This window comes from Odocoileus virginianus, unplaced genomic scaffold, assembly GCF_023699985.2.
Source record: "Odocoileus virginianus isolate 20LAN1187 ecotype Illinois unplaced genomic scaffold, Ovbor_1.2 Unplaced_Contig_2, whole genome shotgun sequence".
Taxonomy (NCBI): domain Eukaryota; kingdom Metazoa; phylum Chordata; class Mammalia; order Artiodactyla; family Cervidae; genus Odocoileus; species Odocoileus virginianus.
The window spans coordinates 1,092,919-1,118,110 of record NW_027224319.1 but is presented as its reverse complement, the minus strand read 5'-3'; the positions used below and the strand labels follow the sequence as shown (position 1 = coordinate 1,118,110).

General features: G+C 39.7%; 2 protein-coding genes across 2 annotated transcripts in view; one reads left to right on the top strand and one right to left on the bottom strand.

Annotated features, from left to right (window-relative positions):
- Positions 1-25,192, top strand: part of SYN2 (synapsin II) — a 150,533-nt gene that overhangs the window by 66,014 nt on the left and 59,327 nt on the right. The window lies entirely within an intron of this gene.
- The window catches only part of TIMP4 (TIMP metallopeptidase inhibitor 4), a 30,199-nt gene continuing 27,800 nt past the window's right edge, over positions 22,794-25,192 (bottom strand). Inside the window, exon 5 of the mRNA XM_070463320.1 lies at positions 22,794-23,434. Coding sequence (XP_070319421.1) covers positions 23,366-23,434 — 69 coding nt within the window. The 3' untranslated portion in view covers positions 22,794-23,365. The remainder of the gene's footprint in view (positions 23,435-25,192) is intronic.

The following is a 25,192-nucleotide window of genomic DNA, read 5'->3' as shown; positions in this document are numbered from 1 at the left end:
ATTCAGTTCCTTGTGGTTGTAGGCCTTAGAGCTCCTTGTTTCCTTGCCAACTGTTAGCCACAGGCCATTCTCAGCTCCTAGTGTCTGCTTGCATTTCTTAACATGTGGCCTTCTCAATCTTACTCCAGCAATGGCACATCAAATCCTAACTGTTTCAAATCTCTGACTTCTGCCACCAACTGGAGAAAACTGTGCTTTCAAAGGGCTTGTGTGGTTAGATTAGGTCCACCAGAATAAATGCCCTATATTAAAGTCAGTTGTGCCATGTAATAACCTATTCATGGAAATAAAATCCATCATATTCAAGAATCCTGGGAAAGCTGGGGCCATCTTAGAACTCTGCCTGCCACATTCGTATGTGTTTTGTCTCGCTTACTAGGTCCTAAGAGTCTTGAGGACAAGTTAATGCCTTGCACATAATAATGCTTAGTAAATACTGATATTCACATCAGCAGTGACTAAACATTAATATTAGAAGTTGTGTATGAGATTTATAATCTTATTCATGTTTAAATCCCTAGTATCTGACACAGTGTATGATTTAACTATATGGCTCAGATGATAAAGCATCTGCCTGCAATTCAGGAGACCTGGGTTTAAAAGCACATTCCTGGGTGGGGAATATCCCCTGGAGAAGTGAATGGCAACCCACTCCAGTATTCTTGCCTGGAAAATCCCATGAACAGAAGAGCCTGGTGAGCTAGAGTCCATGGGGTCGCAAGAGTCGAATACAGCTGAGCAACCAACACTTTTAGCATTTTAGCAAATATTTAGATGAGGTAATGAAAGAATGAATAACTAATTGTATAATTCAGGGCTATGAAAACTTCTGGTTTTTATGTAGCATGATATATTTTCCTAAAATCATGTGTAATCCAGTTTGTTATATTTTTGTAGTTTTAATGAATTGATAGAGTACAGATAGTCTTCTAGTTACTGATATTTTTAATTGCTATTTTAAAAGCAAAACTTTGCAGATTTCTCTTTCACATAAATATCTCCTATATATTTTCCCTGATAAAGTGATGAGCACTGGAATAGGAAATGAAAGTTAGATTTAGATCTTGACCCTACCACTAACTAGAAATAGGTAGGGAGTGTGTGCGTATGTTCTAAGTGTGGGGACAATTTGGCCTGGATAATCTTTTACGTTCCACTGTCCAGTTCTACTATTGCATATACTATTCAAACATAATAGTTCGCATAACTCTGTGCCTTAAACATTTCAATTTCAGATGCCCAGCAAAAGTATTCCAAGTAAAGAAAGAAATACTTGGAGTTAGATATCAGAGGGATTAACAATTTCCTTCCAGCATCCAGATGGCTGCCAATAATAGGCTCCAAGGTTTCAATTATCTTTGGAATTGAAAGTCTATTACCTGGGACTCTCTAAATGTAAATGTTTTCCTTCCTGCTTGAGTAGCTTTCTAATCTATAGTTTTGAGTGATGGGTATTATTGTTGCAATTTAATGACATTAGCTCAGCCCTTATTGATTATCTGTTTAAAAAATGGATTAGTGGATACTTATTCTATCGAGAGCTTATCTGTATAATGATGTCACTGTAATCAGACTGGGTAATGTAATTTTCTGCTTAGGTCAGTTGCTAATCCTCATCCAGAGAGGTTGTTCCCATTTGAGATGACTCATGTGGAGGCTTCTGGAACACAACACTGTATTTCAGAGAATACCATGTCAGGAGGGAAAATACGGCTTTTTCACATCTCTGCTTTTTCAGTGCAGGATGAGTCTTAAGCCAGCGTTTCCTAAAATCATTTAGCTACAGAACAGCTTCCACCTAACACTTAATAAATTTCACAGAACACAGCTTGGGAAAGTCTGATTTTTAATAATCTAAGACTCTAAGACTAACTCTGGGGAGCATTATAGAGCATTTTTTAGAAGTAGCTTTAGATGTCATTTGGTTGAACTACCATATTACAGGGCTTCCCTAGTGGCTCAGATGGTAAAGAATCCATCTGCAATGCAGGAAACCTGGGTTTGATCCTTGGTTTGGGAAGATCCCTAGAGGCGGGCATGGCAACCCACTCCAGTATTCTTGCCTGGAGAACCCCATGGACAGAGGAGCCTGGCGGGCTACAGTCCATGGGGTCGTAAAGAGTTGGACATGACTGAACAACTAAGCACAGCACACAGCACCATATTACAACTGGAGAATCTGAGTTTCTGGAGGATTGAAGAGACTTGCCCAAGAAAATTGGTGGCAACACTTGGATGAAAGCAATCCAAATGTCTTGTCTCTCATTTCTGAGCTTTTCTTACGATGATGCATTTCTTAACAAACTGATAAGCCTAGCAACTGTGAGCCATAACCCCTTCGTTGCTAAAGATGGCCATACCTTTAACATTGATTGGACTTCAGTTTGGGGGTAGGATTGGGAAGAGGGCTTTCACTAAAAGAATGTACTGAATTTTTTTTTTTTAAAGAATGTCACAAGGGACTTTCTTGGTGGTCCGGTGGTAACGAATTCACCGTACAATACAGGGGATGTGGGTTCCATCCCTGGCCAGGGAACTAAGATCCCACATGGTGCAGCACAGCTAAGCCCTCGGGCCACAACTACTGAACCTGAGCACTGCAGGAAAGATCCCTCATGCTGCAGCTGGGACCCGCGGCAGGCAAATAACTAAGTAAATACGTTTTTTAATGTTATTCCTCTAAAAAAAAAGAATTGCCATTCTTAAAAAAAATGTTATGAAACAGCTCTTTTCAACTCTAGTTCCATTCTTTTTATGTGCAGAGCCCTTGTTTTAAATAAAACCTTCTTATCTTCCCTTCTCCACTCAGGAGTAAACTGTTATTAAGTTATCAGACTCCAGCCATCTTCTTTTCTAACTTCTGCACTATAGTACTGCATGTTATGAGTGGAAACTTTCATTCTTCATACTTTAGCATTTGGGGTTTTTTTTGTTATTGTTGTTAGTTTGTTTGCTTAGGTGTTTGTTTTTTTTAAAAGATATAAATCCATTTAGAAACCAACATTCCCAGAGCTTTTCCTGACCATCTACTTAAAAGAGAGAGAGAGGAAATAGATGAAAGTGTCGGGAGAGAGATTATATGGAGAAAATGGAAATACCTATTTCTAATATTGAACTGTTCAACTGAAAAAAGCTATAGAGACCCAATGAGGTTTGCAGGTTGCTCCTGCTTATAGCCTGTTATTCCATCCCTAAATAGCTTTACATGTTGAAGATTTTTCATTCTTTTTTTCTCTTATCAGAAAGTGCCATTATCAGAAATTAAGGGAGTATTTTATAGGATTGGAGTAGAATGGAGGCAGGATAGGAACAAAACTGGGGGTCTGAGAACCTGGAGAATTGTTAGGCAGGGAACTTGCACAGAAGATTCAGTTGCCAGAGGCACAGTCCTGAAAAGTTACCGGGTCTTTGAAGTCACCATGCTTTCTGGTTTTGAACTGTCCACCTTAGACAAGGTATTTAATCTCCCTAGGCTTTTATCTGATCTCTCAAATGAAGATAATACTACCTATCTTCAGGATTATGAAGATTACAGAAATCAAAGTACAAGTGTTTATTATATCAATAGTATTACATTCTATTTTATATTCATCAAACCAGTTAGAGTTTACAGAGGATGAGATGGCTGGATGGCATCACCGACTTGATGGGCATGAGTTTGAGTAAACTCCGGGAGTTGGTGATGGACAGGGAGGCCTAGCGTGCTGCGATTCATGGGGTCACAAAGAGTCAGACACGACTGAGCAACTGAACTGAACTTGGGAAATAAGATTGAGAAAGGTTTTTACTTTCTCCTTTTTACTTGAGATTTTTATGATAATTATATAGTATCAGAAAATCAATAAATATACTTTTGCTTTAATGTAAAAGGAAATATATGAAGTGCCTGATATTTGCCCAATGGTCAATTAGTTCTCTTTTCATCACTCCAATCCTTCCTTCCCCGTGGCCAAACGTCTTGATCTTTTTTCCTGGTACTGTCTTTTTTCTCTGTAAGGAAGAGAATAAGACTCAACAATACGGGCAACTCACCTCCAGGGTTTGAGGTACATATGGGATGAGAGGGGTCAATTCTGCCTATCTAAGTGTTCTGTAAGAGGTCACAAAGTGTATAGATTAAAGACTCAACCTTGGGAAAGATTCAGATATGAATTTGTATCCTGGCTCCTATCATTTACTACCTGAGCAAGCTAAGGCAAGTTATCTTGATGAAACTTCTGTTTTTCCTTTTCCCAGGCAAGAATACTGGAGTGGGTTGCCATTTCCTTCTCCAGAGAATCTTCCCAACCCAGGGATCAAACCTGCGTCTCCTGTGTTGGCAGGCAGATTCTTTTACCACTGAGCCACCAGGGAAGCAATAATTATAACACTTACCTAATAAGTTGTGGTGTGTATATACTTAGCATAGTATTTGACACATTATGCTGCCCAAATAGATGTTAGTTGCCATTGTTATTATCATCATCCCATCCAGGTCTCCTTCATGTCCTTCAGTTCAGTTCAGTTCAATCGCTCAGTCATGTCCAACTCTTTGCGACCCCATGAATCACAGCACGCCAGGCCTCCCTGTCCATCACCAGCTCCCGGAGTTTACTGAAACTCATGCCCATCGAGTCGGTGATGCCATCCAGCCATCTCATCCTCTGTCACCCCCTTCTCCTCCTGCCCCCAATCTCTCCCAGCATCAGGGTCTTTTCCAATGAGTCAACTCTTTGCATGAGGTGGCCAAAGTACTGGAGTTTCAGCTTCAACATCAGTCCTTCCAATGAACACCCAGGACTGATCTCCTTTAGGATGGACTGGTTGGATCTCCTTGCAGTCCAAGGGGCTCTCAAGAGTCTTCTCCAACACCACAGTTCAAAAGCATCAATTTTTCAGCACTCAGCTTTCTTCACAGTCCAACTCTCACATCCATACATGACCACTGGAAAATCCATAGCCTTGACCAGATGGACCTTTGTTGGCAAAGTAATGTCTCTGCTTTTTAATATGCTATCTAGGTTGGTCACAACTTTCCTTCTAAGGAGTAAGCATCTTTTAGCCCTTTCATGTCCTTAGACAACCCTAAATGAACTTTTAAAGAACTGGTAATTCCTCAGCAGCCCTATAGACTACCTCAGAGAAAGTCATCTTCCTCTTTTAGTAGGTCTTCTTTCTTCTGATCTTCATCTTCAGCTTAAATGGGACTTCTAACTCAAAAGCTTTGAGTTTGCTTTTAGTGTCAGTTTATTGCCCACTTTACCAGTCTACCAAGTTGTCCTAGTTAGTGGGCTTTTTTTTTTTAAAGAAAGAGAAATCTGGAACTTTTTAGCCATGATTCACTGCACTGAGTCATTTGTCTCTGGGATATTGACTACTGTTTGTGTTGAAGAATCAGAGAATCCTTGACATTTACAATGTTGTTCATCATTGCCACTATCTAACTCCAGGACATTTTCACCACCTCAAAAGGAAACCCTGTACCATTAAGCATTTGCTTTACATCTCCCCATTTCCTAACCCTCACAACCATTAACCTGTTTTCTATGAATTTGCTTATTTCAGATATTTAATATAAACGAAATCCTCCAGTGTGGTCTTTTGTGTCTAACTTGTTTCACTTAGCATGTTTTCAAGGTTCATTTATATTGTAGTATGTATTGGTACTTCATTATTTTTTATCATTGAATAATATTCCATTGTTTGGATATAGCACATTTTATTTATTCATTCATTGGTTGATGAACTTTGGGGCTGTTACCATCTTTTTCCAATTGAAATAGTGCTGCTATGACATTCATGTAAAATATTTGTTTAAATACCTGTTTGCAATTCTTTTGGGTGTATGCCAAGCAGTAGAATTACTGAGTCATATGGTAACTCTGCGTTAAATTTGTGAGGAACTGTCAAACTGTTTTCCAAACTGTTTTTTTTTACATTTCCACCAGTAATGTATGAGAGTTTCCATATCTCCACAAGCTTGCCAACACGTACTGTCTGTCTTTTTTTATTACACCCATCCTAGTGGGTATGAAAAGGTATCTCAAAGTGGTTTCAATTTTCATTGCCCTCATGGCTAATGATGTTGAAAATCTTTTCATATACTTGTTGGCCCTTTATATGTCTTCTTTGGAGAAATGTCTGTTCAAGTCCTTTGCCCTTAAAAAAAGGGCTGTCTTTTCGTTGTTGTGTTGCAAGAGTTCTTTTTATAATCTTGCCCTAGGCCCTTATCAGATATATGATTTGCAGATATTCTCTCTCATTCTGTGGGTTGTCTTTTTACTTTCTTGATGGTGGCCTTTGATGCACAAAAGGTCTTCATGAAGTCTTTTTTTTTTTTTTTTTTTTTGGTTACTTATGCTTTTGGTACATATCTAAAAAATATTGCCTAACCCAAAGTCATGAAGATTTATCCCTCTGTATCTCTTAAAAGAAAATTTTAGGAGTTTTATAGCATTCTATCTTACACTAAGGCTAGGATCCATTTTGAGTTAGTTTTGAATACAATGTGAGGTAAAGGTTCAACTGTATTCTTTTACATGGGGATATCCAGTTGTCTCAGCACCATTTATTGGAAAGGCTATTCTAGCCTTGTCTAACTCAATGAAACTATGAGCCATGCTGTGTAGGGCCACCCAAGATGGACGGGTCATGGCAGAGAGTTCTGACAAAATGTGGTCCACTGAAGAAGGGAATGGCAAACCACTTCAGTATTCTTGCCTTGAGAACCCCATGAAAAGTATGAAAAGGCAAAAAGATAGGACACTGAAAGATGACTCCCCAGGTTGGTAGGTACCCAGTACGCTGCTGGAGAAGTGTGGAAAAATAACTAAGAAAGAAAGAGAATTAACAGAAAAAAGATTAAGAGACGGAACCAAAGCAAAGACAGCGTCCAGCTATGGATTTGACTGGTGATGGAAGTAAAGTCTGATGCTGTAAAGAACAATATTGCCTAGGAACCTGGAATGTTAGGTCCATGAATCAAGGTAAATTGAGAAGTGGTCAAACAGGAGATGGCAAGAATGAACATTGACATTTTAGGAATCAGTGAACTAAAATGGACTGGAATGGGCAAATTTAATTCAGATGACCATTATATCTACTACTGTGGGCAAGAATCCCTTAGAAGAAATGGAATAGCCCTCATAGTCAACAAAAGAGTCTGAAATGCAGTTCTTGGGTGCAATCTCAAAAATGACAAAATGATCTCTGTTTGTTTTCAAGGCAAACTGTTCAATATCACAGTAATCCAAGTATGCCCGAACCAGTAATACTGAAAAAGCTGTATGGTTCTATGAAGACCTATGAGACCTTCTAGAACTAATACCCAAAAAAAGATGTCCTTTTCATTATAGGGAACTGGAATGCAAAAGTAGGAAGTCAAGAAACACCTGGAGTAACAGGCAAATTTGGCCTTGGAGTGCAGAATGAAGCAGGGCAAAGGCTAATAGAGTTTTGCCAAGAGAACACACCAGTCATAACAAACACCCTCTTCCAACAACACAAGAGAAAACTCTAAACCTGGACATCACCAGATGGTCAACACCGAAATCAGATTGAGTCTATACTTTGCAGCCAAAGATGGGGAAACTCTCTACAGTTAGCAAAAACAAGACCAGGAGCTGACTGTGGCTCAGATCATGAACTCCTTACTGCCATTTTCAGACTTAAATTGAAGAAACTAGGTAAAACCACTGGACCATCCAGATATGACTTAATCAAATCCCTTACAATTATACAGTGGAAGTGACAAATAGATTCAAGGGATTAGATCTGATAGACAGAGTGCCTGAAGAACTATGGATGGAGGTTTGTGACATTGTACAGGAGGCAGTGATCAAGACCATCCCCAAGAAAAAGAAATGCAAAAAGGCAAAATGGTTGTCTGAGGAGGCCTTACAAATAGCTGAGAAAAGAAGAGAAGCTAAAGGCAAAAGAGAAAAGGAAAGATATACCAAACTGAATGCAGAGTTCCAAAGAATAGCAAGGAGAGATAAGAAAGCCTTCTAAAGTGATCATTGCAAAGAAATAGAGGAAATCAATACAATGGGAAAGACTAGAGATCTCTTCAAGAAAATTAGAGATAACAAGGGAACATTTCATGCAAAGATGGGCTCAATAAAGGACAGAAATGCTATGGACCTAACAGAAGCAGAAGATATTAAGAAGAGGTGGCAAGAATACACAGAAGAACTGTACAAAAAAGAGTTTCATAACCAAGATAATCACAACGGTGTGATCACTCACCTAGAGCCAGACATCCTGGAATGCAAAGTCAAGTGGGCCTTAGAAGCATCACTATGAACAAAACTAGTGGAGATGATGGAATTCCCAGTTGAGCTATTTCAAATCCTAAAAGATGATGCTATGAAAGTGCTGCACTCAATATGTCAGCAAATTTGGAAAACTCAGCAGTGGCCACAGGACTAGAAAAGTTTTCATTCCAATCCCAAAGAAAGGCAATACCAAAGAATGTTCAAACTACCACACAATTGTACTCATCTCACACACTAGCAAAGTAATGCTCAAAATTCTCCAAGCCAGGCTTCAACAGTATGTGAACTGTGAACTTCCAGATGTTCAAGCTGGATTTAGAAAAGACAGAGAAACCAGAGATCAAATTGCCAACATCTGCTGGATCATCAAAAAAGCAAGAGAGTTTCAGAAAAACATCTACTTCTGCTTTATTGACTACACCAAAGCCTTTGACTGTGTGGATCACAAAAAACTGTGGAAAATTCTGAAAGAGATGGGAATACCAGACCACCTGACCTGCCTCTTGAGAAACCTGTATGCAGGTCAAGAAGCAACAGTTAGAACTGGACATGGAACAACAGACTGGTTCCAAATTGGGAAAGGAGTACATCAAGGCTGTATATTGTCACTCTGCTTATTTAACTTATATGCAGAATACATCATGCAAAATGCTGGGCTGGATGAAGCACAAGCTGGAATCAAGATTGCCGGGAGAAATATCAATAACCTCAGATATGCAGATGACACCACCCTTATGGCAGAAAGCAAAGAAGAACTAAAGAGCCTCTTGATGAAAGTGAAAGAGGAGAGTGAAAAAGTTGGCTTAAAACTCAACATTCAGAAAACTAAGATCATGGCATCTGGTCCCATCACTTAATGGCAAATAGATGGGGAAACAGTGGAAACAGTGACAGACTTTATTTTTGGGGGCTCCAAAATCACTGCAGATGGTGACTGCAGCCATGAAATTAAAAGACGCTTGCTCCTTGGAAGAAAAGCTATGACAAACCTAGACAGCATATTAAAAAGCAGAGACATTACTTTGCCAACAAAGGTCCATCTAGTCAAAGCTATGGTGTTTTCCAGTAGTCATGTATGGATGTGAGAGTTGGACCATAAAGAAGGCTTAGCCCAAGAATTGATGCTTTTGAACTGTGGTGTTGGAGAAGACTCTTGGGAGTCCCTGGGACTGCAAGGAGATCCAGCCAGTCCATCCCAAAGGAAATTAGTCCTGAATATTCATTGGAAAAACTGATGTTGAAGTTGAAACTCCAATAGTTTGGCCACCTGATGCGAAGATCTGACTCATTGGAAAAGACCCATTGAAGCTTCAGTGTCACCCAAGAATTTCTGTAGAGTGAATCTATTTCCTGGTAGTTACATGAAATCAGTGCAGTTAGTTACAACCACATGCCCCTTTTCTACCTTCATGGATATGTAGAAGGACTTACTTAAAATGTGCCAGCGCCATGATTTCTCCTTGCTCACAAGCTTCCAAATATAGCATCACTGGAGCCAGTTTTTATTCCTAGGGAAAACTACAAAGCGCATTCTTTCGGTAATGATTACCAAGTCATTCAGCATATATTTTTTGAGTGACAGCTTTGGATTCAATGTTGAGAAAGGTGGATTTAGTCCCTAAGTTATATCTTACCAAGGTGCAATCTTTAGGAAAAGGACTCTCCTGTTTTGTTTAAATCTCATCTCAAAATCTACAAAGAAATGCTGGTAATTACTAAAGATGTGCTGCTCTGGATTTTGTACCATTCAGTGCTGACTCTGTAAGTTCTCATCATTCATTGTTTACAAAGGCCCTGAGAGACAGAGAACTATTTCCCAGCCCACCCTCCCCGAAAAACATCAAGGACTGGAATCAGCAGCACTCTGGATGATATAAACAGATAGTGCCAGAATCTGTTATATAACCTGCTAAAAACTCTGCCTTGAGGTTGCAGTTAGTCAAAGCTAAATCCTCTCCTGCTTATCTGTTTTCTGCCTTTTGCCCTTCTTTAAAAGGACTGAACTTCCTGCCCAACAATCTATAGCATCTTCTCCAGAGGCAAGCTTCAGCTTTCCTGCAGTGTGTTGGGAAACAGGGATTCCCACCCAGCTCTTCCTATCATGGCCCTCTGTACCACATTTTAAGTGTTAGTTGCTCAGTTGTGTCTGACTCTTTGTGACCCCGTGGACTGTAGTCTGCCAGGCTCCTCTGTTCATGGAATTCTCCAGGCAAGAATACTGGAGTGGGTTGCCATTTCCTTCTCCAGGGAATCTTCCTGAGCCAGGGATCGAACCCAGGTCTCTTGCATTGCAAGTGGATTCTTTACCCTCTGAGTCACTTTACTTAGTCTCAGTTCTGAGTTCCTGCTGATGATGGGCATTAGATAGTATTGTGGCTTCAGACATGGACATGGCATGGGTAGTACATTCAAAGAACATAGTCTGGTTAAGGAGATGGGAGCATACAGAGGAAGAACTAAATAGCGAGGAAGAGCATTAAGTTTCAGTCAAGTGAATATTGTGCAGTGACAGGTAGCACAAAGTAATGGAGACAGCAGTGACTTTACAGTTGCAAGACCCAAGTTCAAAGGCTCAGTTTTATGTACGTGACCAAATGAACCTTTTCTTGACTTAGTTTACTCATCTATAAAGTGGAGAGAATGATCTTTACTCTGTCTAAATCTCTAGGTGGTTGTAAATGTTGAGTAAGATATTGTATGAGAAGCTTTGGGAAATGCAAATTAAAAAGCAAGGTGGAAAGTGATCTTATCTCATTTTACAGTAGAGGAAATTGGCATAGAGATGAAAAACCTTGCTGAAAGTCTCGCATGCTTCTATGAAACAGCACTCCATTATTTAAGCACAAAATAGAATGACTTTCTTCATTTGTCTCCCTCACTCGTAGACTTTGTCCACTCCAAGAACTCTAAGTACCCCTTAAAAAAAAAAAAAAGAACCCTAAGTAACCCATATGCTGTTGGCACCAAATAAAGCGTGTTTTGGTAGAGTGTGAGGAAGTTTAGGGGTCCATATTTTATCCTAAAGATGTTGGTCAAAGAGATATACTGTCACCTTCTTTGTTGGGCATGGCAAAGGTTTAAATCAACACTATCCAGTAGAAGTATAATGCAGATGACAAATGTGAGCCTTATGTAAAATTTTAACTTTTCTAGTAGCCACAGTAAATGGGGAAACAGAGACCCAGAGAAGTGAAGCAACTTGCCTAATCCACACAACAAGCTAGTGACAGAATCTGGACTAGAACCCAGGTTTCCTTTCCAGGTCAGTGTTCATTCAGTCACAGTTTACTGTGGAGAGCCCCATTTCACAAGGGGAGAAAACAGTAACAATGAGTCTTTTATTATATTCTCCTTGATGAGACCTGACAGGGTCCACCTCTTCTTCTCCACTAGTAAATTGGGTCGGCCCCCCTCTTGTTATTGTTTTTCTCTAGAACCCAGGCTGGGGCTTGCCTTAGCCTTTGTTCTGTTCCCAGTTTTTGCAGTGCCAAGAAGAATGGGGAGAGAGCGGATTCAGGCAGGTCACGGTGGCACAGATGTTTCCTGGTCTTTCCGAGGGAGCTGAATGCCATGGCCAGGTGTGTCTTTCAGGGCCTTCCAAGTCCTTGGAGGTGGTAGGTGTTTATAACCGCAATTTCCTGATTAGCTTCTGTTTGTCACAGGCCTCTAGCCACTACCTGAGGGAGTACATTTAAGCCTCTACTCTGGGAGTCATCAATCACTCAGAGCTCTCTGTAGTTTGGCCATAATCTACCTCTGTATTCTTATTTCTCAGTGTCCCCTTCATGCATTCTGTGTTTTCTCCCAGAGTACTGTTTTCTTCCTTCCCTCCTCATCTTCACCTATTAAAATATTTCTCATCTCTCCATCAAGTTGAAACACCACTTCAAGAAGCCTTCAACCTTATGCTCCCTCCTTCCATCGTATTACTTCTTAGCCCCGTCTCCCACCATTTCCTGCCTCATATTTTATATGCAGGAACTTTGCAACTTGTTATTTTCTACTTCCATTCCTTTGCTAATGCTGTCCATTTGCCTAGAATCCCTACCTTAATTTTTATCTCACTTTTGCCTAGCTGAGTCCCCTGATGCTGGGAAAGATTGAAGGCAGGAGGAGAAGGGGACGACAGAGGATGAGATGGTTGGATGGCATCACCAACTCAATGGACATGAGTTTGAGCAAACTCCAGGAGATGGTGAAGGACAGGGAAGCCTGGCATGCTGCAGTTCATGGGGTCACAGAGAGTCAGACATGACTGAGTGACTGAAAAACAACCAAAGTCCCATTTAAATTTAGGACAGGCTATCAGGCATCACCTCTTCCAGGGTGACTTCCCCAACCCTCCACGCTGAGTTCGGCTACTCACACAGTAGAATCTACCTGTCTCTATCTTTGTACTTACATGCTACATTTTATCTATCTGTACCTGACTCCCACACTAGACAATGTTCCAAGGGAGATATCTGTGCTTTACATTTTCTATCTCTGGCAACTAGCAGCATCCCACTAACAACAGATGCTTAATAAATGTTTATGGAATAGGTGAACCAATAACCTTTAAACTATAATATGACCTTTAAACTTTTAAAGGTTTAAAGGTTAAACCTTTAAACTTTATAATGGTTTGAATTATCCCAGGTAGCCTAGTGGTAAAGAACCTGCCTGCCAGTGCAGGAGACACAGGAGATGCGGGTTCAACCCCTGGGTCGGGAAGATCCCCTGGAGAAGGGCATGGCAACCCACTCCAATATTCTTGCCTGGAGAATTCCATGGACAGAGGAGCCTGGCAGGCTATAGTTCATAGGGTCGCAGAGTCAGACATGACTGAAGTGACTTAACATGCACTTTATTTTTGGGGGTAACTGTTTGTCTATCACTAGATTATATGTTGTGCGAGGGCAAGAAAAGTGATTGAATCTTATTCATCTTTTTGTCCATCACAGGGCCTTATTCACAATGAATACATTAGTTAGGTTTCTGTGGAGAAACAGATCCAATAGGAGATATATAGGTGTGTAGATTGATTTTAAGGAATTGGTTCATGTGGTTGTGGGGGCTGGCAAGGCAGAATCTGTGGGGCAAGGTACAGGCTAGGAACTCAGGCAAGAGTTGATTTTGCAGACTTAAATTTGAAATCTGTAGAGGAGGCCAGCAGGCTGGAAACTCAGGCAAGATTTTTCCGTTAACTCTTGAGGCAGAATTCCTTCTCTGGAAAACCTGGGTTTTTGCTTTTAAGACTTTTAACTGATTGGGTGAGTTCCACACACATCAAGTATAATCTCCTTTGCTTAAAGTCAACTGATTGTGGATTTTAATCACATCTACCCACCTAAACTACTGTTTAACCAAACAGCAGGGCACAAGAACCTAGCCAAGTTGACACATAAAAATTTCATCATCAGGTAAGTGACCAGTAAGTGTTTGCTGAATTGAAGTATGCTTTTGAACTTCTTATCTGAAGCTCAGAAAAACAGAACAATCTTACATCTGTTTCCAGCAGTAGTTTGGACTCAAACCCCCAAATCTTCTACCACTAAACTCCTAACAGCTCTGAATAAAAAGTAACAACATTGTAATATAGAGCTGAACTTGCAGGAAAGTAAGGGACTCTCCAGGGGCTAGAAATGAAGACAAACTGAGTAGTAAGCGTGTCAAATGATGTTGTATCGGGCCTCTTGAGATATCTGTGTTGGTAACCTTGGAACTTGGATTTAAATACCCACACAGGAAGAGAAAATGAAGACTTGAGTCTTCATAAGATAAGCATTAAAGCTGAAACCCACAAGTGAGATGGGACTTTCAGTAACATGGTGGTTAGGAAAAAAAATCTCCTTAATACATAGACACAAGAAAGTTGTCTTTCTCAGCCTAGTCTCTGAGAAGAAAAAAAGTCTCTCTCAGAATTCAAAATGATAGGTCTGTCTGACGTGGGGTTCAGAGTTTATATTTCTACTACCTGTGTGATATGGATCCTGAAAGTTGATTAATTAACACAAAAAGTATACTCAGCCAGTGATATACTCTGAGGTACCTAGCAGAATAAAACAGAAAACCCTCTTAAGGTGATAAAAGATCTAAAACTATAAGATGATTTTTTAATATGTAAAACTAATATATTTAAATAATTAAGAACAAATAAAAAATTTAAAATATGAGTTTATAAATGGATACCATGAATAATGGGGCTTCCCAGGTGACTCAGATGGTAAATAATCTGCCTGCAGTGTAAGAGATCTGAGTTTGATCCCTGGGTTGAGAAGATACCCTTGATAAGGGAATGGCAACCCACTCTAGTCTTCATGTTTAGAGAACCCCATGGACCACAGGAGCTTGGTGGACTACAGTCCACAAAGAGTCAGACATGACTAAGCAACTAATACACACACACCATGAATAATATAAGGTAGATATGACAAATAGAGTTTAAACAGGAGATTCAGTTCAGTTCAGTTCAGTCGCTCAGTCGTGTCTGACTCTTTGTGACCCCATGAATCGCAGCACGCCAGGCCTCCCTGTCCATCACCAACTCCCAGAGTTTACTCAAACTCATGCCCATCGAGTTGGTGATGCCATCCAGCCATCTCATCCTCTGTCGTTCTCTTCTCCTCCTGCCCCCAATCCCTCCCAGCATCAGGGTCTTTTCCAATGAGTCAACTCTTCGCATGAGGTGGCCAAAGTACTGGAGTTTCAGCTTCAGCATCAGTCCTTCCAATGAACACCCAGGACTGATCTCCTTTAGGATGGACTGGTTGGATCTCCTTGCAGTCCAAGGGACTCTCAAGAGTCTTCTCCAACACCACAGTTCAAAAGCATCAATTTTTCAGCGCTCAGCTTTCTTCACAGTCCAACTCTCACATCCATACATGACCACTGGAAAAACCATAGCCTTGACCAGATGGACCTTTGTTGGCAAAGTAATGTCTCTGCTTTTTAATATGCTGTCCAGGTTGGTCATAACTTTCCTTCCAAGGAGTAAGCGTCTTTTAATTTCATGGCTGCAGTCACCATTTGCAGTGATTTTTGGAGCCCCCAAAAATAAAGTCTGACACTGTTTCCACACTGTCTCCCCTCTATTTCCATGAGGTGATGGGACCAGATGCCATGATCTTAGTTTTCTGAATGTTAAGCTTTAAGCCAACTTTTTCACTCTCCTCTTTCACTTTCATCAAGAGGCTCTTTAGTTCCTCTTCACTTTCTGCCATAAGGGTGGTGTCATCTGCATATCTGAGGTTATTGATATTTCTCCCAGCAATCTTGATTCCAGTTTGTGCTTCCTCCAGCCCAGCGTTTCTCATGATGTACTCTGCATATAAGTTAAATAAGCAGGGTGACAATATACAGCCTTGACGTACTCCTTTTCCTATTTGGAACCAGTCTGTTGTTCCATGTCCAGTTCTAACTATTGCTTCCTGACCTGCATACAGGTTTCTCAAGAGGCAGGTCAGGTGGTCTGGTATTCCCATCTCTTTCAGAATTTTCCACAGTTTTTTTGTGATCCACACAGTCAAAGGCTTTCATGTAGTCAATAAAGCAGAAATAGATGTTTTTCTGGAACTCTCTTGCTTTTTCGATGATCCAGCGGACATTGGCAATTTGATCTCTGGTTCCTCTGCCTTTTCTAAAACCAGCTTGAACATCTGGAAGTTCACGGTTCACGTATTGCTGAAGCCTGGCTTGGAGAATTTTGAGCATTACTTTACTAGCGTGTGAGATGAGCATAATTGTGTGGTAGTTTGAGCATTCTTTGGGATTGCCTTTCTTAGGGATTGGAATGAAAACTGACCTTTTCTAGTCCTGTGGCCACTGCTGAGTTTTCCAAATTTGCTGGCATATTGAGTGCAGCACTTTCACAGCATCATCTTTCAGGATTTGAAATAGCTCAACTGGAATTCCATCACCTCCACTAGCTTTGTTCATAGTGATGCTTTCTAAGGCCCACTTGACTTCACATTCCAGGATGTTTGGCTCTAGGTGAGTGATCACACCATTGTGATTATCTGGGTCATGAAGATCTTTTTTGTACAGTTCTTCTGTGTATTCTTGCCACCTCTTCTTAAATATCTTCTGCTTCTGTTTAGACAGTGCTAAAGAGAAAAACTGGTAAATTGGAAGATAAGGTAGAAATTATCCACAATGCCTCTCAAGGAGAAAAAGAAAAGAAAAATATGAAAGCAAAGTTAAGAGACATGGAGGACAGAATGAGAAGATGTAATACATGTTTAATAATAGTTCTAGAAGGAGAGAATAGAGAGAATGGAAAAGAGGCAATACTCAGAGGTAATGCTGGAAATTTTTCCAAAACTGATGAAAGACCTCAATTAGTAAGCACATTGAGTTCCAAAGGATAAATCAAAATAAAGCCAATTCTAGACATATTGTGGTGAAACTACATGGCAGTGAAGATTAAAAGTAGGTATTAAGAACATCCAAAGATAAAAGAGATATCCTACAGGAAATCACAATTTAGCCAAGAACAGTGGCAAAATAAACAGAAGAATAATGCCCTCAGAAGCTGAGAGGAAAAAGAAATCCCACCCCATCTAGAATTTTCCATCTAGTTAGATCTTTGTTCAAGAGACAATTTTAGACAGATAAAGACATCAAATTTACATCTCAGAGATAATTTCTAAAAGGACTAATAGAAGTGGATATTCTTCATGAAGCAGGAAATTGAGGACTTCCCTGCTGATGCAGTGGCTAAGTCTCCACACTTTTAATGCAGGGGGTCTGGGTTCGATCCCTGGTCAGGGAACTAGATCCCACATGCGTTGCATCCATCAGTGAAGATCAAAGATCGCAAGTGCCACAACCAAAGACCCGGCACAGCCAAATAAGTAAAGGAACAAATAAATATTTAAACAAAAGAAGAAGCAGGAAATTGAGGAAATTGAACACAAAAGGAAGTAGTGACATGAAAAAAACAATAGAGACTAGAGAAATAGGTAAAGTGAAAGTGAAAGTCACTCAGTCATGTCTGACTCTTTGCGGCCAATACTGGAGTGGGTAGCCATTTCCTTCTCCAGGGGATCTTTCCAACCCAGGGACTGAACCCAGATCTACCTGCATTGCAGGCAGATTCTTTACCAACTGAGCCACCAGGGAAACCCAAAGAAATAGGTATACATGTGAGTAAATCTAAAACAAACAAAAACAGAAAAAATGACAGTACAGGATAACAACAAAAATAATGATTAATTTAGAGAGCATGAAAATAAGGTGAAACTAAGGTGTCAGGCAGTAATACATGACAGGGAGTGAAGGGGGTAAAGAGAAAAGAACTGTGATCAGTCTTGAAATACACTAAAACTTGGGAGGACAGTAAAGCTACTGATTAAATTTAAACTTGATGAATAAAATGTGCATGTTTAAAAAAAAAAAGTTGGTGGTAACCACACCAAGGATAGAAATAAAATGTGTAATCGCCAGACAATAAAGGGAAAAAGATTTGCACAAAGGACCCCATATAAAAGAAAGATGAACTCTGCATAATTTATAACATTCAGAATAACCTAAGTGTCCATCATTGTTGAAAAAGATAAGTAAATTGTGATATAGTCAAACAATGAAAATAAATGAGCCAAGGTTTTGTGCATTACCATGAAAACATGTCGTAATTATAAGGTTAACTGGAAAAAGGCGACTTATAGGCAGATATAGAATAGCACAACTTATATAAAGTCCTCAAATAAATGTTGTCCCATCAGCTGCCTGAAAAGGAAAACAAAAAAAAAAAAGAAACTTTAAAAACAGTAATTTTTCTGTTGACCCCTTGTTATGAACATTATAGTGTAGATTCTTGCATTGGGATGGGAGGTGGGGTTTGATAGCCAGTTTTATGCTTCCTACACATAAATAATAGACAGACTTTTAAGTCTTTAAGTCATTCAAGTGAACATAGACACATATCAGAACTGTTGACACCAAGAGGGAAACTACTTTGGCCTCAGGATTTCCTCTTTATCTTGGAAAAAAATCCCCAAAGTATAATACAAAATCAAGAACCTGGGAAATAACATTTAAGTAGATATCTCTCTTCCAGAGTATGTGTCTTAAGGTTTCTGTTTCATCATTCCCAAGATTCCAAATTGTTAGCCTCACAAGTCTTCAGAGGGCCCTTTCCTGGTTATTGGCAAACCAGGAAGCAAGGAACTGGCTCCATCCTACCTTTCAACCTTATCCTCACAGCCCTTCTGCTGTATGTATATCATGATTACTCCATCACAACGCCACCACTTAGCAGACAGAGCTTTGTGAATTACACTTTCATGCTGCAATACTTTTGTTTAAGTCACTTTTCTTTTTGAAGTGTCCTTTTCACAAATTGAAATTCTACCAACTCCCAGACTATCAGAGCCTAAAAATGCCTTTAGAAACTGTGTGGTTAAAGGAGGGGCAAGAGGAGGGAAGGGGATCGAGAGGTACAGACTAGTAGGTGTAAAATAAAGAAGACATAAACTATAATATATATAACTTTAAATAGAATATAATCTATTAAAATATTGAATCACTGTGTTGTACACCTAAAACTAATATAACATTGTAAATCAACTATACTTCAATTTAAAAAAAGAAAGAAACCATGTGGTTAAATTTTTTCAATTGCATATGAAGAAAATGCAATTCAGATGAATTCCTAAGCTACACAAAATTTCTGTTATTAACCCTGTAATAAAAATTTATCACTTCTTTCTCTGTACTATAACAAAAACAGAAAATCACATATGTGGAATGTTTGGGACTTTATTTGTCCTAAGTTAGCAATTGAAGTTTGAGTATTATAATTCTAAAATAGCACAAGAAATTTTTTATTTTTAATTGTGGTAAAGTACACGTAATATAAAATTTACCATCTTAACCATTTTTAATGTACAGTTTAGTACTGTTAAGCATATTCATGTTGTTATGCAACCAAGTTCCAGAACTCTTTCATCTTGCAAAACAAAATCTTTATATCCATCAATCATCAAGTCCCCACTGAGCATAAGAAATTATAAAGAGATGCTTCATCCTGTAAGATGTGATAAAAGAAATAAAAGAGCTTTAACATATGTATGTCTTAACTGAAAAGCAAAACTGAAAGTTTAGTTTCAAGAGGTGTAGTTTTTTCTCTTGAATGCCACTATGGGAAAAAAGAAGAGGATTAATACTTATAATGGTTGAATATTAGTGAGAAGGTTACTAACCTGTACCTAAAGATGCTGGTTGTCTCTACTATCCTGTATTCATTTTCCATTTTTTAGGCTATATTTTTATTACAAAAATCATACTTCCTAAGAAGCCATTTAAAAATAGTAATAGAAATTGTTACTCTTAATTGCTTTTATTACAAATTTTTATTTTGAAACTAAAATAGAAAAGCATGCATGAAAATCTAAATCCTCTTTAAAGCATTTAAAAATCTAAATTCTCTTTTTATGGTTTTTAAAATAATTCCATATTTTAGAAGTAGTGTGAAACAATGATTAAGATCTGCTGTGGAGTCAGTTTGCCTGATCTCAAATCCTGAATCCAACCATTTAGTAGTTGTATATCCTTGAACAAGTTAATTACTCTCTGTGCCTTGGTTATCTTATCTGTAAGATTAGGAGATAATGCTGTTTCATGTAACTGATATGAGGATTAATTGAATAAGGTGAGTAAAGTCACTAGTCAGTGCTTCAGTTCAGTTCAGTTCAGTTCAGGCACTCAGTCATATCAGACTCTGCGACCCCATGAACTGTGCAGCACACTAGGCTTCCCTGTCCATCACCAACTCCTGGAGCTTGCTCAAACTCACGTCCATCGAGTTGGTGATGCCATCCAACCATCTCATCCTCTGTTGTCCCCTTCTTCTCCTGCTTTCAATCTTTCTCAGCATCAAGGTCTTTTCCAATGAGTCAGTTCTTCGTATCAGGTAGACAAAGTATTGGAGCTTAGCTGGTTATCAGTTTTACTGTAGTTGATATAATTCTGATACTTGGACTTTGGGATAAATAATATCCTGTTCTTCTGTTAACACTGTTTTAATTCTTTGTGGCAGAGCTGGGTAAAGCCTGGGTCTGTAGTCTTTCATTCTCCTACCCTTCACCCACTGCTTTGCATACTGCTGGAAAAATAGTAGGTACCCATGCTGATAAATCTTCGTTAAATGAATAAATGATGAAAATATTTTTAAAGGTTTATAGAGTATATTTCATTATAAAAACTGGATGGTGGACTCTATTTCAAAGGAATGTATGGAGACACTAAGGATAAAATTATTGGTTTTTAAAACCATCCTTTGGGTTTGTTGAATGTGAGGGCCGTATATCTTCAGTGACTCATTAGAGGTGGTTGAGAGGATGGACAAATTCACTGCAGAGGAGACAGCCAGGACAGTACCTTTGTATTAATACTTCCATATGAAGGCATGAGCTTCTGTCCAAATCCACTCTGAGCTAAACTTGGTGTAACAAAAAGAGCTCTGCTGAGAAGAGATCAGAGTTCCCACAAGGTTCCCACTCATGACCTTGGCCCACCTTTTCCCTTAAGCCTCTGTTTTTTCACCTAGAAAACTGAGAAGGTAGCATCTAAGGTCCGTTTCTCCATTCAAAACACATTTGGTTCCATGTTACTAAACTCTGATGCACCTGGGAGCCCGTGGCATGTGTCTTCCAGGATAGTGACAGTTCTTCTCCAAGTCTGCCAAAATTCAGTCATCGGTGCCCGTTCTGGTGAATAGTATCTCCCCCTGAACTGGTGCCAGTTGGAAAATTGTAGAATGGAATGTGCCACCTGGGTTTGAATTTGGAAATCCAAAGTGCTGTTGCCTTGAGGTACGAGGATGTTTCTGCCCAGCCACTGTGGTGAGTAGGCTGATAATACCAGTCGTGGCAGTTTGCACTTGGACTGGGAAAAGAGGGTCAAGTCTCCTTTACTAGTGAGAGCAGAATAAGGAGAAAGCTGTTTTCTTATTTCCTTCAATCTGCTGTATGAACTGTGCACTGGTGATGTAGTATCACAAACAGAATTAATGCATCAGCAAAGTGATAAAAATAAAAAGTTTACTATGATTCTGTGATGCTTGAAGTAAAAGTGAAAGTGTTAGTCGCTCAGTTGTGTCTGACTCTTTGTGACCCCATGGACTGTAGCCCACCAGGCTCCTCTGTCTGTGGGATTTCCCAGGCAAGAATACTGGAGTGGGTTGCCATTTCCTTCTTCAGGGGATCTTCCCAACCCAGGGATCGAACCTGCATGTCCTGTGTGTCCTACATTGGCCAGCGGATTCTTTACCATCTGTGCCACCAGGGAAGCCCTCTGTAATGCTTAGCTGTTTATATTCTTTACTGTACTTGATCTCAAAGCACTTGGAATGGAAATCAAGTCCTCGAATCCTATAATATCCTATAAATGACCATATTTCTGTCTATATTTATAAATGCCTGATCAGCATTCAGTGAATTCATTTTGCTGAAATGCTCTTCATTTCAAAGGACTCACACAGGCACATTGTTTAACCCAGGGATTTTTACAAAAAAAAAAAAAAGGGAAGAAAAGGATGTAAAATGTGTGAATGGGTGCTGTGCTAGTTACTTAACATATTCATTAATTCTTTCAACAAATGTTATTGGGCACCTAACATGTACCAGGCATTATAATAGAGCTGGACATATGATTGACACTGCAGTTATCACATCAGCAAGATCTCTGCTCTCAGAAAAGTTACATTTTGGTTGGGGAGATGAGTAATAAATAGTCAAGGTGATTTTAAAATAAAGATAATATCTGTGATGAGGAACTAAAGAGCCTTTTGATGAAGGTGAAAGAGGAAAGTGAAAAAGCTGGCTTAAAACTCAACATTCAAAAAACTAAGATCATGGCATCCAGTCCCATCACTTCATGGCAAATAGATGGGAAAAAATGGAAACAGTGATAGACTTTATTTTCTTGGGCTTCAAAATCACTGCAGATGGTAACTGCAGCCATGAAATTAAAAGATGCTTGTTCCTTGGAAGGAAAGCTATGACAAACCTAGACAGCATGTTAAAAAGCAGAGACATCACTTGTATGTCTAGTCAAAGCTATGGTTTTTCCAGTAGTCATGTACAGATGTGAGAGTTAGACCATAAAGAAGGCTGAGCCCCAAAGAATTGATGCTTTTGAACTGTGGTGTTGGAGAAGACTCTTGAGAGTCCCTTGGACTACAAGGAGATCAAACCAGTCAATCCTAAAGGAAATCAGTCCTGAATATTCATTGGAAGGACTGATGCTGAAGCTGAAACTCCAATACTTTGGCCACCTGATGTGAAGAACTGACTCATTGGAAAAGACCCTGATGCTGGGAAAGATTGAAGGCAGGAGGAGAAGAGGGTGGCAGAGGATGAGATGGTTGGATGGCATCACTGACTCAATGGACATGAGTTTGAGCAAACTCCAGGAGATAGTGAAGGACAGGGAAGCCTGGCGTGCTGCAGTCCATGGGGTCACAAAGAGTCGGACATGACTTAGCAACTGAACAACAACAACAAAACAAGCTTTAGGATACATGGTATAATAATTCATAAAATTTGTACCAGAAAAGAAAATGGAAGCCTCTCCATCCAATTTTCTTAGGTCAAAGATAACCTTGACAATAGTTTTTATCAGAGCAGTGAGAAAATGATATTTGTCTCAGTGCACTTAAAAATCTAGATGCATTCACTCTTTGTAATATATTAACTAATTGCATCCAGTTAGGTATTAAAAAGCACAATAAAGTAATATTTATTCCTGGACCCAAAGTAGAAAGTCTATGATTGCTTCACAGATGAACACTCCCAAACATTTATGGTAGCGATAATACAAGTTCCATAAAAATTCTTATTTCCCAACTCCCTCCATGAAGCCAGAATTATTACTCTGACACCAAAGACACCACAAAAAATAGAAAACCGCAAACCGAAATCCTCAGTAAACATAGTTGCAACAATTCTTAACAGCATTTTAGCAAATTGGTTTCATGATACATAAAAAGGATCATGCGTCATGACCCAATGCAGTTCCTCCCAGAACTCAAGTTTCATGTAACATTTGAATATCAATCAGTGTGACTCCCCATACAGCAAATGTAAAAAGAAAAACACAGTCTTTGAGATTACCTTCTTCTTCTCTTTCTACTTTTTCTCCTCCTCTTCCTTCCTCTTCCTCTTCCCGTTCTTCTTTGTTTTCTTTGGCAGGAACTCCTAGCAGATTTCAAGTTTTACAATACAGTATTGCTTACTCTCATGCTGTTCATCAGCTCTCCAAAACTCATTCACCTTGCATAATTGGAACTTTGAACTCTTTGATCGACATCTCTTCATTCCCCCCACACTCCCAGCCCCTGACAACCACCATTCTATCCTCTGCTTATCAGTTTGACTATTTTAGATTCTACATGTGAGAGCATGCAGTGTTTGTTCTGTGTCTGGCTTATTTCACTTAGCATAATGTCCTCCAGGTTCATCCACGTTGTTGCAAATGGCAGGATTTCCCTTTTTAAAAAAATGGCTGGATCATCATATGTGTATATCATACTTTCTTTATCCATTTGTTCGTCGGTGGGCATTTAGTTTGCTTCCATAGTATCCATACTGGATACTATGAGGAAAGGGTAATCTTTAAATGGACCAACACACAGAAGTGGTAGTTTGACAGCAGGTCGCTGGGAAACAGCGTGTGAATGGCAGGCTGACCTACTAGTACATTCTGTGTCTGAGTTCAGTGTCTGAATGATAGCAGGACAGAGCACCGGCATATGTTTGTGCAGGGTGTTGACTGACAAGGGCATCTGACCAAGGAGACAAGGAGGGGTGAAGCGCAGCCCCACATTCTACCTGCCAAGCTGCGTACCCTGAAGCAGGAGTGTCCAACTGGAGGAAGGAATGTGTTTTTCTAATTCACGCAGACTCTGGGGCCATCTTGCAGGAGGGAAACAGTGAGAGATTAGTTTAGCATAGAAGAATGGGGCCAGATCATGGAGGACCTGTCTGTGTATCTGGAAATGGATGGCTTTGATGGTAGTGGTGATCGAGGGTGTAATTTTTGACCCGACACTGGAGTTAAACACGGGTATTTGTCAAGGCTAGGATCCCTGTTTTTCTGGTATAAAAACAATCACATCTTTCAAAATTATATTTGCTTAAAATTTTCTCCAGAGCATTCATTAGTACCGACCTACTTTAATATCAAATCAGCCTGATTTAATTTTATAAGCCAGTTAGGACTGTGCTATGACTCCAAAGCATTCTGTTCTGTAGCTCCACTGTAATTACAGACAAATGCATCTAATCTTTCCATCACATGTTGTCCTGAGTTACAGGATTCTGTTCTCCCCCCCCTCCACCAGTGTTTGATAATCTTGTTATCTTGTGATACTGCATCATTTAATTATCCCCCAAAATAGAGATCTTCAGAAAATCTGCTCAGAGAAAATGATTTTCTGTTCCCAACTGGTCACAGCTGGTGTGTTTACTCAGGAATTAGTCATTTTCAGAACTTTGGTTTTTTTCCTGAAGGGATCTCATCTGCCATCTAAGTTGGTTAAAGCTCTCCTGCACATCTCTGGAGGGAATTTTATAAACTCCAGAGAAGAACTCAATAGGTGTCCTCAGAGATCTACAAGCCGAGCACTCTTGTCAGGCTGAGCATGGTTTTTCTCTCTCTGCTATTAACCTCCAAATACAGCTAGCTGTATTCATTTCAATAACTCCATAAACATCTCCTGAGCATCTACGGTGTGTCCAAGAGTCAGACAGGCATTGAGGCCACAAAAATGAGTGGAGCACAGTTCCCATGACTGTCTAGTGATTTCCCTGGCAGTCCAGTGGTTAAGATTCCATGTTTCCACACTAGGGGGCATGGGTTTGATCCCTGGTCAGAGCACTAAGATCCTGAATGCTGTGCTGCATGGCCAATAGAAATAAATCTTGGGCTTCCCAGGTGGCACTAATGGTAAAGAA